Source organism: Crocodylus siamensis, chromosome 4 (genome assembly GCF_052110815.1).
Source record: "Crocodylus siamensis isolate JL-2025a chromosome 4, ASM5211081v1, whole genome shotgun sequence".
Taxonomy (NCBI): domain Eukaryota; kingdom Metazoa; phylum Chordata; order Crocodylia; family Crocodylidae; genus Crocodylus; species Crocodylus siamensis.
The window spans coordinates 56,982,616-56,999,195 of NC_143398.1; the positions used below are offsets into that span (position 1 = coordinate 56,982,616).

General features: G+C 41.7%; 1 protein-coding gene across 3 annotated transcripts in view; it reads right to left on the minus strand.

Annotated features, from left to right (window-relative positions):
- Positions 1-16,580, minus strand: part of ADAMTS20 (ADAM metallopeptidase with thrombospondin type 1 motif 20) — a 178,580-nt gene that overhangs the window by 58,339 nt on the left and 103,661 nt on the right. Inside the window, exon 29 of one of the 3 annotated variants that reach the window (XM_090042354.1) lies at positions 11,433-11,922. The exons of the other annotated variants lie outside the window; for them this stretch is intronic. Coding sequence (XP_089898480.1) covers positions 11,821-11,922 — 102 coding nt within the window. The 3' untranslated portion in view covers positions 11,433-11,820. Of the gene's footprint in view, positions 1-11,432; positions 11,923-16,580 lie in introns of those variants that run through there. 3 annotated transcript variants of the gene reach the window in all.

Below are 16,580 nucleotides of genomic sequence, written 5' to 3' on the forward strand. Positions count from 1 at the left end.
TCTGTGTGCTCTTCAAAAGCAAGGTTGCAAGGTGGAAACCCTTAGAGTGTGAGTGTTTTCCACAATAAGCGTTGACCAAGGCTGAGACTAAAGAGATGCTCTTGAACCTTGTGCCTCAACGCAGAAATTCCCTTGTGTGAACTGAGAGTATGAATTGAGAAATATCAGCCACTGACCAGGTCTGAGACTAAGGTTGGGTTCAGCTGCCCCAAGGCTGTCCGGAAGGGCAGTTTTAAATGCAAGGTGGCTCAACTGGAACCTTGTGACCCAGTGGGCAGGTTTACCCTTCCCCCACCCTCATAAATGAGCCGTGTCTAACCATGAGTAACTGCATTGTGTGCCGTTATTGCCATGGAGTTTTGTCTTTGGACATTAGCCACAGCATCTCTGTGCTGCTAGCAAATCTCACAACCTTACTGGACACCCTGAATAAGCCATTCCTGTATGAAAGACCTGTGTGAATTGAGTTTAAAGATATGGGGAGTGGAGAGTCTAAAGACATACCGGTTCCACCAAAAGGGACTCCAGCATTATACATGTATATGCACTATGGCCATAAAAGTTGTAAGTTTCTAAACAAATGGAATTGGTATAATGGAGATGATTTGAGCAGGCAGTTTCCACTGGAGAGAATGTTTAAGTACAATTGTTCATCTCCGCAGAGACCTAGAGATAAGAGGTAGTAATATACCACAGACTCAGTTGGACACATTTTTTGATTGGTATGAAGCAGCTTTCAAAAGACATCAAGAATCTCAAGTTCAGAGTCTTAAGGACTCCCAAGAAAAACTGAAATCTCAGATAAAGGAATTAAAACAGAAAAGTGCACCAAAAGGGGGCCCCCACCAACAGTACCATCAGCTCCAAAACAACTTTATCCATAAATAACAGAATGAATCTACAGAAGATAATTGGTTTTCTTAATGTGCCACCCCCATATCAGTCCCAGGCACAATCTGAACCTGAAGAAGTCCAAAGTAACCAAATAGACTCTTCCAGCAGGATTACCCTGCCTCACCAGGAAACTATCACTCAACAACCGTCACCTGCCCTCGGGGCATGCCCACTTCCACTGGAGGCAGGGCGTCTGTCTCCTGAAATCTCAATCCCCTTCTCTTGTTTAAGGTCTGGTACCCAGTATGGTCCAGCCCCTTCTTTAAAATCTAAAAAGGCTCAGCTTATGCCTTTACGCCAACTTCCAGTGCAAGCTACACATGGGGAAACTACAATCACAGTCCATGTCCCCTGGACCCCAGGAGATCACCTAAACCTTGTTAAAAAATTTCCCAACATCAGAGAGGAACCCCAGAAGTTTAGAGATGAATTGGAAACTGTAATCCATTGTTATGATCCAACATGGGCAGATTTGAACCAATTAATGAGAAGTGTTCTGCCCTCTGAGGTCCGCAACCACCTCATCTTACAGGCTACTTGGCCTACTCAAGACCCCGGAATAGGAGATCACTTAGCAGATGCCTTAAGACGTGTCCTTGAGGCTGTGCTTAAAATTTGCCCCAGAAAAACTGACTGGGAAAAAATACATAACTGTAAACAAAATAAAGGAGAATCCCCAGCAAACTACATGGACTGCTTAAAACTAGTATTTGAAAGACATTCTGGTATTGAAAATGCAGCTGAAACTGCCTCAGAAGCAGTTGCTTCCGCTTTTGTCCACAGACTTCTTTCTAAAGTCCAAGAACAGTTGTGCACATTGTTGTAGGTTGGCAGACTAAGCCACTTGCAGAACTAGTCACCATTGCAAATCATTGTACAACCTGCCAAGAAAAGAAAAAGGAGTCCACGGCAATTAAGCTAATGTCATTACAATGACAGACTTTAGGCAAGGGCAGAAGCTGAGGTTTCCATCTAGGACAGTTCAGAGGCAGGGGACATGGCCGTGGGATGGGACAAGGAGGATTTTAGTCCCAAAATAATGAGAGTTGTGGCCAACCGGGACACTGGAAGGCTCAATGTCCTCACTGGCCTGGCCAGCCTGGGATGACATTTAACCTGCCACCTCTACAACTCCTCTCTCCTCTGCTGTTGTAAATGCTGTAGGAATTTCAAATCAAATAGTTCCTCATCCTGTTTCCCAATTATTACATGTTTCTCTTGGTCCTGTTTCTGATCAACATGCCTTTCTCCTTAATCCTTGTTCTCCTGTTAATTTGTTAGGCAGAGATTTGCTTTGTAAACTCGGCTGTACTATCTATTGCTCTCCTAATGGTGTTTACTTGGATGTCCCCCATGATAACGAAATGGCTGTACTTAGCTAGCTCACCTCCTGAGCCTGAGTTCCCTGATCTTTCTGTGTTGCAAGAAGAAATCATAAAAGCTGTCCCTCCATTTCTCTGATCCCAGTATGCTAATGAAGTAGGAAAAAACCATCCTGCCCAGCCTTTAAAAATTAGATTAAACCCAGCTAAGCCTTTACCCAAAGTTGCTCAATGCCCTTTACATCCAGAAGACAAAGAAGGGATACGCCCTGTTATAACTGCCCTTTTAAAGCAAGGTGTCATTGTCCCGACTAAGAGGTCTTGTAATATGCCTATTCCTCCTGTAAAAAAAACCTGGAAAGAATATCTATCGCTTTGTACAAGACCTCCATGTGGTAAATTCTGCAGTTTTACCTACTTTCCCTGTTGCACCAAATCCAGCTACTATCTTGTCCTGTATTCCTCCTAATGCTTGTTATTTTACTGTTGTTGACTTGTGTTCTGCATTTTTCTCTATTCCTATACACCCTGATAGCCAGTTTCTCTTTGCATTTACCTATCAAGGACTTCAGTACACCTGGATGTGATTGCCCCATGGCTATACTGAATCCCCTTCTCTTTTTTCTCAAATTCTGAAGAAAGATCTAGATGACATAATATTTAAAGAAAATTCTGTGCTTGAGCAATATGTTGATGATTTGCTCTGGCATCTACCTCCCTTGAAGCCTGTAAAACTTATTCTTTAACTCTCCTTACCTCTCTTGCCCTAAAAGGCCATAAGGCATCTAAAGAAAAGCTATAACTTTGTCTTCCTCGTGTTCACTATTTAGGTCATAATATTTCTGCTGGAGAATGACTGCCTTCCTCTTCCAGAATAGAAGCTATTCTTAAAATCCCTAGACCAACTACTATGTCCCAAATGAGTACCTTCCTAGGCATGGCTGGCTACTGCTGCCAGTGGATACTCAGCTATGCCTCTATAGTCAAGCCGTTGAAAAATCAGACTCTTGTAAATACCCCTGAGCCTTTACCCTGGACTTCAGAGATCAAAGCCACTTTTGCCTCTATTAAACAAGCTGTGTCACAAGCTCCTGCCTTAGGCCTTCCCGATTATACTAAACCTTTTATTCTCTTATGTCATGAAAAGGACGGATTTGCACTTGCAGTACTCACTCAGACACATGGAGACAAGCACCGTCCCATTGCTTATTATAGCTCTGCTCTTGACTCTGTTGCAGTTGGACTTCCTCCATGTCTCTGTTGAACTTTCCTCCACCCTTGTATTAGGTTCTCCCCTTACTGTTGCTGTCCCACATGCTGTAGCACCCCTTTTGCTAAAAACAAAAACCCAACACCTTTCAAATGCTAGATTAACTAAGTATGAAATCTTGCTTCTCTCTGCTGCAAATGTCACCCTAACTAGGAGCACTGTTTTAAACCCTGCTTCTCTGTTACCTACCCCTTCGGATGGTGAACCCCATGATTGTATTTTTGTTACTGCTCACCTAACAATGCCCCACACTGATCTAAAGGACAACCCCTTACAAAACCCAGATCTGGTAGTCTATGTTGATGGATCATGTCAAACAAACTCAAAAGGTTCCCTTGCTGCAGGACATGCAGTATATTCCCAATATAACGTTATAGAAAGCCATCACTTACCTAATGTGTATTCAGCTTAAGTTGCCAAGCTTGTGGCCCTCACCAGGGCTTGCACCCTAGCCTCTGGTGCCTCTGTTAATATTTATATTGATTCTCGCTATGCTTTTGGTATTGTACATGATTATGGTCAACTTTGGAAACAAAGAGGCTTCCTCACTTCAGGAGGTGCCAAGATTAGTAATGGTCCATACATAAATGCCTTATTGAATGCTTTACAATTACCTTCTGCTGTTGCTATTATTAAATGTCAAGCTCACCAGGAAACTTATGATGATGTTACACGTAGGAATGCTCTGACAGATTCCACTGCCAAAGCTGCAGCTATTTCTACTCCTCAGACTACGCCTGGGTTTTTGTCTATTCCAACTGACCAGTCTCCATTGGCAAGTCTTCACGACGTTGCCCTCTTCCAAGATCAGGCTCCAGAACCAGAGAAACATACATGGAGACAGGCTGGGTGTTTGTTATACCCTGACCATTGTGGCACTCCCTGGACGGCCGCCTGGTTGCTCCAGTGGTCCTTCTTCCTCATCTTGCTCGCATACACCATGGCATGGCACATGTGAGCAAAGGGGGAATGAAAGAAGCTGTTAAGCTTGATTGTTTTGCTCCAACTTTTCCATCTGTGTCTCAACAGTACATCCACACCTGTCCTATTTGCCAAGCCCATAATGTAGGAAAGCCTGTAAAAACAAAGAAGGCAGCACATCCCCCACCTTGGGGACCGTTTGTAAATTTACAATTAGATTTTATTCAAATGCAGAAATGTTGTTCTTATGAATATGTTCTTGTTATTGTATGTATGTTTTCTGGATGGGTAGAAGCCTACCCATGTGCAAAAGCTGACACCATCACTATAAGCAAAAAGTTGCTCAGAGACTTTATTCCAAGGTTTGGTATTCCTTTATCCCTAAACTCTGATAGAGGAACTCATTTTACTGGAAAGATAATGAAAGAAATCTACAAAGTCCTCCAGATCCAACAGAACTTTGATTGCCCATACCATCCACAGGCCTTGGGCCAAGTGGAACGCCAAAATGGCATTCTGAAAAATAAACAGGCCAAAATTTGTGCTGAGACTCACCTAAAATGGCCAGATGCACTTCCCATAGCCCTTATGAGTATGAGATCTACTGCTAACTGAAAGACTGGGCTTAGCCCACATGAAATTATAATGGGAAGACCCATAAGGCTCCCTGCCTCGCCACCTGTTGCCTCCCACTTTTGCGATATACATTCACTTGATGATACCATTCTGGACTATTGTAAGGCACTAATGAAGTGTGTTAAGGCTTTTCATTCACAGGTACAGGCAGCTCTCCCCAAAGAACAAGATGAGCTGTGCCATTTTATCCTCCCTGGTGACTGGGTCCATATAAAAGTCCATCAACAAAAGTCATCACTGGAACCTCGCTGGAAAGGCCCATTGCAGGTACTCCTGACCACCAACACTGCAATAAAGTGTCAAGGACTCCAGACATGGATCCATGTTTCACATAGTAAAAAAAATCAGCCCCGTTAGACCCAGAGTCTCCTCCATATCAATTCTGTAATCAGCCTCCACAGACTGGTAGTGAGCCTAGCGCCTGCCAGCAGGAGACCTCAAGACCAGTAGTGAGCCAAGCACCTACTGGGGAAGAGGATTTGCCACTACAGAGCAAAGAGGATGTGCGCCAACAACACCACTATGTCCTTCGGGACAGGAAAAAGGCCTCTACTTAGTTCCTGGTTCCCGAGGTGGAGTTGGTTAGTCATGATTTGGGTAGTTCTCAATATTTCTTTTTGGGCCATCTTATATGAACTTGACTCATCAGTTATGAGCAACTCTGTAAACCAAACTACACTTGCGCACCAACAAAGAAGATCATTTCATGAAATTATGTTCTTGTCTTTAGTTAATCAAATTGGGGTAGATTTAAATGTCTCTCATTGTTGGATATGTAGTCATGTCCCTATCTATTGTATCAGAGGGATACCCATGATACCAGCACCCTTGAATGCAACTCAGATGTTAGCCCCTTACTATTCAGATTTTCATGGAAATGAAACTTGGCAGAATATAAGTTGTAACTGGTCTATGTACGATTAGCATATGCCACCCCTGGAAAGTTCTGTTGGACCTGTAATGGATCTCATGTTGCAGTAGGAGTCAGTAAGTGCAAGGTAGAATTTAAGATAAATGGTGCTTGGTTTTTTAATGGCTCCTAGATATCTAACTACTCCCCTGCAGGTCAATGTTCAGGCTATTATTCACAATGGATGATGTCCCCACACTGTAATACAGGTGGATTTACTGCATTAGCTGTTCACTATTTTGTGTGTGGAGATAAGGCCTATAAAAATCTTCTCGCCAGTTGGAGAGGAACATGCTACGTCTCTGCAGCGTATCCTGCCTTTACTATTAGATCTCACTTACCTAAAGGAAGAATTCACAATGTTTGTGAAATTACAAAAAAATCAAAGGTTTTGGGTTATAATGTTTCCCAACTGTGCAACAGGTTTAGCTATGTCCAAGATAAAGAAAGTCGCAGCATCTCTGGAAAAGACTGCTAATGCTACCGCTGATAGTTTTGATAAAATAAATACAGAAATGAAGGAAATAAGGAAAATGACATTGCAAAACCGACTTGTGTTAGATTATATACTAGCCAGCAAATGAGGAGTCTGTGCTTTAATAGGTAAAGAATGTTGTATTTATATTTCCAATAATTCAGAAAAAATCCAGGATTTAAGTAAACACGTTCGAAAAGAAGCAGCTAAATTGCATGAGCCACATAGTCGGAATTTGAGTTCTTGGTTCAGCTCTATTTTCAGTTCCTTAGGCTCTACCGTCATTCATAGTTTGTTAATATTGTTTGTTGCTTTTATTGAAGTATGCCTAGTGTTTATGATGATACAATGTTGCTTAAGTTGTGCTGACAAGCAAATGCGGAATAGCCCATCAACCAGAAATGAAGTATATAATTTGTATGTTAAAACAGCAGAAAGTAAAGAGAAAGAAAAACTAGAAGTTGAAAGGCTAATGGCTATAAATATCTAACTTGTTGGAAAAAAATAAAAGGAGGGAATGTGGTAGTGGATTTGGTCAGGCTTCTGGCCTGCTTGACTAGGAAAACAGACAGAGACCAGAAGTGCTCATACTGCTTATTTCAGTTACATGTTCTGAGATAAGAAATCCTGCATGCCTTGTTTTGTCTTGATATATTACCCTGTGCACGGATGTTTTCTTTAAGTAAACTGCCTGTATGTCTGTGTGTGATTTACTATTTTTTTGTTTCTCCAAGGTCATTTTTTTTTCTCTTTCTCTGTCTTAAGTATAAATATGCTTGTAAACTTATAGAGTTTGAGAAATCCTTTGAAAGAGACAAGTGGGTGATTCCCCTTGCTGTATGGAATTCTCCCTGTGATCACAGTATAGCCCTCAATAAAGAAAAGCTGGCTCTGTCAGTTCTGATTCAACCACAACGCGAAGTTTGATTTCTTCCACAACAGCATTGAGAGGGTCCAAAGGAGGGCCACTCCCATGATCCGGGGACAGCAGGGCAGACTCTATGAGAGGCTATGGGACCTTAACCTGTTCAGCCTTCACAAGAGAAAGCTGAGGGGGACCTGGTGGCCGTCTATAAACTTACTGGGGGGACCAGTGGGCAATGGGAGAGACCTTGTTCCCCTGAACCCTACCAGGAGTTACAAGGAATAATGACCATACGTTGACTGAGAGTAAATTCAGGCTAGATATTAGGAGGCACTACTTCACAGTCAGGGTGGCTAGGATCTGGCACCAACTTCCAAGGGAAGTGGTGCTCACTCCTACCCTGGGGGTCTTCAAAAGGAGGCTGGCTAATCACCTAGCTGGGGTCGTTTGACCCCAGCATTCTTTCCTGCCCATGGCAGGGGATCAGTCTTGATGATCTACTTAGGTCCCTTCCGACCCTACCAACTATGAAACTATGAAATAAATATTTTGTTTTAAAAATATTAAATGGAAATAATACAATGTATTTATTGTATACTCATGAGAAAGGCTTTATTTTACTCACCTGTTTATGGTGTCTTCCATTTTCTTTCCAACCTCAAATATTCTTCACTATTTTTAAACTGCTTATAATTATTCCCCCCCTTGAAAACACTTATGAACAATTTCCAAGTGTTCAAATACATTTAAATGTTTGAAACATTTCAGCTTAGGTTGCTTCAGAAAGAAAATCTAAATGCACTATCCTCCTCTCAACAGCAAGAAAATCTAAATGCACATTCCTCCTCTCAACAGCAGTCAGACGCACAGAACCACTGGAATGACCATACCAATAAGTCTAATGGTCTGTCTAATGAAAAAATGCTTATTACTAGGGACCTACTTAAATTGCACTTTCATGATTTCATGGAAACGGTAAAAACATCAGTTTCTGTGATCACTGCAAAAAATGGTGTTTACTGGGATCTCTCACAGAATCACCTGAAAAAAATAAACTTACAAAAAATAAACTGCTGGCTCCCCAGTGGTCCTCATGGCGGCTTCTGCACAGCCTCACAGCCTGCCAGGGGGGAGGGGAGGAGGGGAAGGGCCAGCTGGTGGAGTTACATGAAGAGGAGCAGCGAAGATGATGGCAATCCCCTTGTCCCTCCTCCCCCACCACAGCCTCTCCACCAATCACCTGCATGAAGGGCAGCCCTCTCTACCAATCAGCAGAGAGGGATGGGCCTCTGGGGCCTCTTGGATACTCAGAGGTGAGGGATGGGGCCACCACAAAATGCCCATGAAAGTGGCTCTGCATGCCACAAGCAGGCCATGAAAAACCCTTTGCCTTGCCCCAATTTAGGTAGGTCCCTAGTTATTATTACCAGATTCTTTCCTGAGAGAAACAAGAACCTCCGTAAGGGACACTTATGAAAGTACTTGTACATTTTCTCTGTCAATTATTTGGTGTCTAATAGTGTAAAGTTTTAGTGATTATATCCCTTACATATTGTCACCATAGTTAATAACCACAGATATTATAGAAATGTAATATTTCATGTAATTAAGTGATATTTTGTGTAAATGAGATTCACAGGTTGATTCTGGATTCTGACTGGGATTTGAAAATCTGCTACAGTGGGTTGGGTGTTTTGCTCCCCTGAATTTTACATGAATGTGGATATGCAACTCCCTTGGTGGATATGTACCTCTCCAAAAGCCCTAGGCTATGTAGAAGAGTTAGGTTCCTACTGAGTTAGTTGTCGCTCTCCCTGTAGAAACTAGATGCATATAAGCATTTACAGTCACTTTCTCCCCAAGGAAACATAACCCCTTCAGGAAGATCTCTCACAAGAAAGAACACTTGTATGCCCCCTTCCAGTCTATTCTGATAAAACCCCTTTTCATTCTTCAGACTGAAGGTTTCCCAGTTTGGGGAGGAGGCAAGAATAGAGCCTGCTCCTTGCCCCTCACCTATCTACTTTGTGGACATGTGTACAAGCCCTCGTAGGACGCGACAGTGCAGCAGCTTGGAGGAAAACATGGACTGAAACCACTATTTGGAATAAAAATCTAATTTCCAACCCAACAATAAAGCCTTCTGGTTTTGACTTTCTGCAAAAAACATAGAAGGGTCTAAATCAGATCTGAACTGGGCATGGCTGCTGCAGTCACTTGATGCACAAATGGTGTACAGTATTAGGAGTTCTGCAAAATGTGACAGTGGTAATCTTGATCAAACTATGAATCACATAACAACATTCTGCCCTCTATACAAATTTGACAGTGACATTGCAAAGATACATTCCCTTTTCTCAAGAGCATTAGACTGGTTAACTAACTTTAAACTGGACTTATAATTGTTGCTCCAAGTCAGCCATATGAAAGAAGATGATGACCTGCCCACTCCCCAAACCAGGGTCCCACTGCTTGCCCCCTGTTCTTTTGCTCTGTTTCCACTGCAGCAAGCAGAATAGAAGAGCAGCTGTTTTCCCTCCTCCCCCCATCCCCTTCCTGTTCCCTAAACCAGGGCCCTGGCTTGAAGAGTGGGCAGGAGGGTTTGCCTACTACTCCCTTCACTCCATTCCCATGGTGTTTATACATGTACTCTGGGAGTTGGGGGGGGGGGGAGGAAATGCTTTAATTAGAGTGGCTCCAAGAGCTGCTCTAATTAATCCACATGGAGCATCTCATGTATTAGCATCCCTGCATTTAAAAACAGTGGCAGGGTCACTTTAACTAAAGTTTGTTCAACGAGCTTTAGTTAAAGTGCCCCTAACACCATTTTTAAGTGCAGGGGCACTGATGCACAAGATGCTGGAGTCTGCTGGAGTGTGATAAATATCACACTCCAGCAGGCTCAATTAATCGAGCCTACTCCAATGTGCTGTAATTGCAGTGCATCAGAGCAGCCCCACTGCTCATGTATAGGGGCCTCCAGAGACCAGAAATGATGCAGAGGCCACTCCCTCCCTGTTACCCGGACTGGAGTGCCCAATCTGGGGAAGACAAGGAGAGTCTTTTCCTGACACTCCACTCCCCTGGGGACCTGGAAGAGTGAAGCAGCCACTGCTTCCCACTCCTTCCCCAGATCAGGATTACCCCGGCCTGAGAAAGATGTGGGAAGCAAGGAAGAGGGGGCAGCTGCAAGCTGAATACTTATACTGCTTCCTATCCCAGAGAGATTTCTACTGGTGAATGCCTGTTTGGGACCACAGTATCTGTATAAAACCAGTATTAGTATTAATAATTTTTTGTTTTTTAATTTAATCAACTATTTTCTTATTTTTGTATTATTAAAAACATTAAATAGAAATGCTTGGTTTTCTTTCCCTATGATATTTATTATTTGGTAGACTTCTATTACATCTCTTCTTATCTAGTCTCTTAATGAAACAGTTCTGATCTCTTCAAAAACTCTTCATAGCAAAGTCTTTCTAGCACTTTAATATTTGTGTTTCCTATCCCTTTTACTCTGCTATATTTTGTGAGATGGTAACAACTGAATACATAAGGTGAGATATAAATCTAAATAATAAATAGATCAATATAGGTGAAATAGTACAAACCATTGTCAATATAAAGAGATTAAAATACTGCTTTGTTTTTTGTGATGTTTTACACTAACTTTAATGCAAGCAGGATTAAGCCCAGAATGTTACAGCAACAGAACAACATACTTTGCAGCCAACATCTTTTAGTTTTGTTACCAAAAAACATGCATTAGCCTGGATGCATCAGACTACCAATTGCTGCTGTCGGGCCTACCTAAGGTTTCTCTCGACTATAGTGACATGTGGATATTTTATTTTAATATCAAGTATAAAAGCCACAACAAATTCCACAACATAACAACCTTTAATAATTTGCAGAAAGGCATTTCTCAGTGGTTTTTCCCTGTTAAAATAATGCCACTAAAAAAACATAGAAAGTCATTACAGTACAAATATCACACTATGGTACTAAAATAATTTCCATATAGAAGTTAATTCATTTTTTTCTTTAAAGAAAGGTGTCCAAACATTGAGATACATTAATAAAGCACATATTAAATATAAACACAGACAAAGCCACAAAACATGTGTCAAACACAGAGGGGTTAAAATGCAACTGTATTTCAGAAAGACATCAAGCCACAACATAATAATTAAATTAAATTATCAGACATAAATTATAAATTAAATTTTAAACTATACAGACAACATGAGTATCATAATGGAGAAATTTACTATAGGTTAAATAAAATCAATGCATATTAAACTTTACTGTAATTTTGAGAATAGATATATTGCTCCTTTTTAAAACCAAAATTGTGTTTAACTGAGTTTGTAATTCAGAGTCTGTTTTATGTCATTGTCTGGATAGTGGCAGACAGTATCAGTTTTTTTCTGAAAAGGCATTTCTTTCTCCTATTTTTTTAAAGAATTAACGGCATATGCTCACATTGAAGTTTCAGTCAATGGAATATTAAATAAACATGTTGCATCAATAATGAGGTATTCTGAAGTCTGACAATAAGCAGCAGCAGTGGTAGAGGTATAAGACTGTAGCTGGTTTTGAAAACCAAGATTTCTGATCCTGAGTTCCCTTTTAATATAAAAGGAATATAAAGATATAAATACTCTTTACATACTACAAAAATGAACATAGGCACTTTCATGATACATAACAGGATCTTCTCATTCAAATGAAAACAAATCAATATCTCCACTTACAGAGTCTTGGCTTGCTTCTGCTCCTAAAGAAGTCAATGGGAGTTTGGCATTGACTTCACTGGGAAAAGACTGGAACCTCTATTTTTAATGGTCTACATCCATTCCCTAAAGACAATATGATATTTCTTCCACTAGTGCAAAAAGACAGAGTTCTTCAATGGAACTCTTCTTCAGTTCATAACTGAAGGGAAAATTGCAGTGCTAAAGAAATCAGCTACCTTTGTTTCATACCTTTACAATTTGCATTTGAATAGGTGTGTCTACACATACAATTAATACAAAACAATAAACTGTGGACCAGTTTGAGCTGGAGTAAACTACTCCTGGGTCCAGTATCTACATATGCACCTAGGACAGCAGCAATTTGAGCTGGGGCAGAGCAGTTCATGCCATGGCCTCTCAGCCCTGAGCTCTGGGTGGTGGTGTTGGGGCTAGATGGGGCACAAGGGTGTTGAAAGTGTGAAGCCGTATGACTAAGTGGCAGGTAAGAGTCTGGCTCCCAGCTGACTGGGTTGACATAGCACAATTTACACTCACAGTCATCATCTACACAGTAAATTATCTCAGCTAGTAACAAACTTTGAAGCATAAAGCTACCATATAGTTCCTCGCACACCACATAATAGAAAATAAGATATGCACCTTGTTTTGTGGAAGGCACCATAAAGACTTTTTCCCCCCAGAGTTACAGCAACATAGAGCAAAGACAGAGCTTGATCTTAAACTCACTCGTCCTCCCTTTCCTGCTTTGGTAAAAGCTACAGTTTTATTAACTCTCTCTCAGTTGAACTGTCAGCAGTTCTTAGCTACTCAGCCAAAAGCTAAAACTTTAGCGGCTGCTGAAGACTGGACTCCATAGGTGTGCCTAGGATTCTGAAAGGAACTAAAAGCAGTCTGTGTGACTGAAATAGGAGAAGAGAGGATAGGAGTAACTAAAAAACAGGAAAACTAGCAATGAAAAGATAGCTTGCTTAATGAAATATCAAGACCATTAGCAAGGAGAGAAGGTCTTTAACACCTGTGCAGTGAAAAGCAATTAGCAGGAATCAGGTAGATCAGGGCAACATATAGCCCACTGGATCCAGTCTACAGCGCCTCAGGGCTTTGCTTATGCCTATACTTGGCTCAGGGCTAAGCAGCAGGGAGTTGTAATCCTTGCTACTGCTGCTTCCCTCCCACCTGTCCCTACCAGCTTCTCCCTGGCTGCAGCATGGGCTCAGCTTCCAGTCAACAAGGAACTACACTGGGGCCAGGCAGCTGGAAGCTGAGTCCATACTGCTACCACTTCTCCCTCTCCTTTCCCCCCGCCCCTTTCCCTATTATCTCCCAGTTGTGGCTCAGAAGCAGCAGCAGGTGGATGCAATTTCCTGCTGGATAGTAAGGGGTGGATGAAGCAGTAACAACATGAGTTCATCTCTCAGCTGACAGGCCCTGGTAAAAGTGCAGGCAGAGGCCCCTAGCTACACGCACATTACAAAAGCCACCTGGTCTGCATCAAACCAGAGCTAGGCTGTTTTGTCCCATGGCTTGAAAAGGTTGCTGGCCACTGTAATGAGCTAGATTGTAATGAGCCATGAAGTCAGTTGACTCCCTTAGCAGTGCCTGAATAGAAGTGCCATTGCTGCTGTGGTGCAGCTGGTTTTAAACATTGGGTTTAGCAAGAATCTAAGCTGGGTGCGACTGCACCTGGGTACCCTACCTGACTCTGCCTCTCCTGGATGCCACTTCTCCTGCCATGCTGCTGGAAGTAAGAGAAAAAAAGGAAGCAGCAGCCATCCAACTATATATCCATGCTTCTGTTCTAGATAGAAAATCAGCTTTCCCATCTAAGACATACACCCCAATTTTGGAAGGCTAATTTTGCAGGGAAAAGTAAGTATGGTATCTGAGTAAATATGGTAACTAAACATCGAAGTTGATGTTTCCATCTTATACATAGAATGCATGTGTAATTAGTATTAGTAGTACTGCATTTATCACTACTCACCCCATAATATGCCACCAGTATGTTGAATGCTCCCATAATACAGGTACATTATACGAGTTAAATAAAAATCTTTATCTTACATGTCTAAAAACAAAACTATGACTGGCCATGACTGATAACATCCAATTCAGAACTGCATCATCCCTGATAACAAAGGCACCATTTGATTCCGATTGACATTCTGTTAATATCATCTGGGAACAGTCTCAAGAACTTTCTAGTACTTCAAATGTAAAAGTTGATTTAGAGGACCTTTTTTTAAAAAAAATTTGAGAAACTTTATCTACCCACTACACCAAGAGTTGGAAGCAAAATTAATGTGTGACCCTTATTACAGTTCTCCAAGAGCTGCAGAAACTCTTTGCATAGTCAGTATTCATTGAATGAAGTTAGGCTTCAGAACAAAAAGAGAGGGCTTCAGAACAACTGGGCACGTCCACACATGCACTAAAATGCACATTAGCCTATTTTAAGCTAACGGTGTTGCAAAAATACCGTGCGCTTTCACTAATGCACATTAAAATAGGCCAATGCACCTTTTTCTTGTACCTCATAATGGGGATACTACATTTAATCTGCATTACCAAAAGTGCATTCATGAACGTGTAGACACATCCATTGAGAACAAGATTACGAGGGTTGGAGTTAAATTCATAAATGATAAATTGAAAAGAATTGGAGTTGTCATATCCCAGACTACAATATAAATTACATAGAGAAAGGCTACATATTCAGACCAAAATTTAAAGCAAGAAAAGCAACATAACCATTGTGTTATGTTTAAAAATCCTTGAGAAAATTAGTCTTTTTTCATTAAAACTTATTGACTACTTTAATACAGAAGGTAGGAAAATTTTGGAAAACAAAAAGCTGATGCCTGATTATCTAAGGCAGCAGCTTCCTACTCTGGAACTCACAGGAGGCAACATTTACCTGAAGATATGGATGTTATTATTTATAACAGCAGTACTTCCCCAGCAAATGAGATGGGTTGGGTACGCAGAAATGCATTCCCCCACCACAAAGATGCATGCCACATTTTGTTTCCCTTCTTTGGTATTCTATGTTCAGGCCCTGAGGCAGAATAGCAGCTCTATTAGTGGTACGTGGTTTTAAGATATGGTTATGTCACACTGAAGTTAAGTATATAGTTAACTCTTACTTTGAACAGGGATGCATTTAAGCATAAAAGTCTTCTGGAATTGAAACCTAAATTAGTAAATCTCATATTCCAATTAACTACCCGCCTGTACTTCTCAAGGGGGGTAAACTCACTCGTCCTCCCTTTCCTGCTTTGAGAAGTACAGCAAGCAGCTGTTAAGGCAAACTTACTTGTGAGACATATGCTAATCAGCCTCCTTTCTAATAGTTCTGGTGCAGTGAGATAATGTTTGTAGACCATGCTCATTCAGGCCTCGAAGTGAAAAAAAATCTTTCAGACAGTAATATCTTCAAGGATCCACTGTCTCCAGCATGATAATAGTGTTCATTATGTAGCTAGCTAACACTCTTTTACTTTGTTTGACTACAAAAATGAACAGTGAGGCTGTCCCGCAGGTGCCTCAAGCAACTCCCCAGGGATCTAGCAGACCTCCTGAGGCTAAAAAGAAAGGCCTACAAAGGATGGAGGATGTGATTCATCTCCAAGGAGGAATGTTCTGCACTGGTCCAGTCCTGCAAGGAGCAAACCAGGAAAGCCAAAGATACAACTGAACTCCAACCAGCTTTGAAAAAGGACTTTTTCACATATATGGGGACCCGGAAGAAAAGCAACAGCAACACTGAACCCCTGCTGAACCAGATGGGACAATTGACAACTGACTCCAAGGAAAAAGCCAACCTATTAAATGGGTACTTTGCATCAGTCTTTCATCAGTTCCATGGGATGCCCATGCCCACTACGGGACAGGCAGGTCTGGGTGAGGGAGATCCCCTGCCCTCCATCAATGCTGACCTCATAAAGGAACACCTTGAGAGGTCAAGTCAACTGGCCTTGACAATCTATACCCCAGGGTACTCAAGGAACTGGCAAGCATCATAGCTCTGGCACAGATCTTTGAGACCTCCTGGCACTCTGGTGTAGTGCCCGAAGACTGGAAGAAAGCCAGCGTGGTGCCTATCTTCAAGAAAGGGAGGAAAGTGGATCCAGGAAACTATAGGCCCATCAGCCTGACTTCTATCCCAGGGAAAATCTTAGAAAAGTTTATTAAAGAGGCCATTCTTAATGGACTGGCTGATGCCAACATAGATTCATAGATTCATAGATGCTAGGGTCGGAAGGGACCTCAATAGATCATCGAGTCCGACCCCCTGCATAAGCAGGGAAAGAGTGCTGGGCCTACATTACCCCAGCTAGATACACATCTGAGGGATAGCCAGCATGGGTTTGTTGTGGGTAGGTCTTTCTTGACCCATCTCATTTCCTTTTATGACCAGGTGACCTATCACCTGGACAAGGGAGAAGAGATTGATGTCATATATCTTGACTTCAAAAAAGCCTTTGATTGGGTATCCCATGATCACCTCTTGGCGAAACTGGCCAA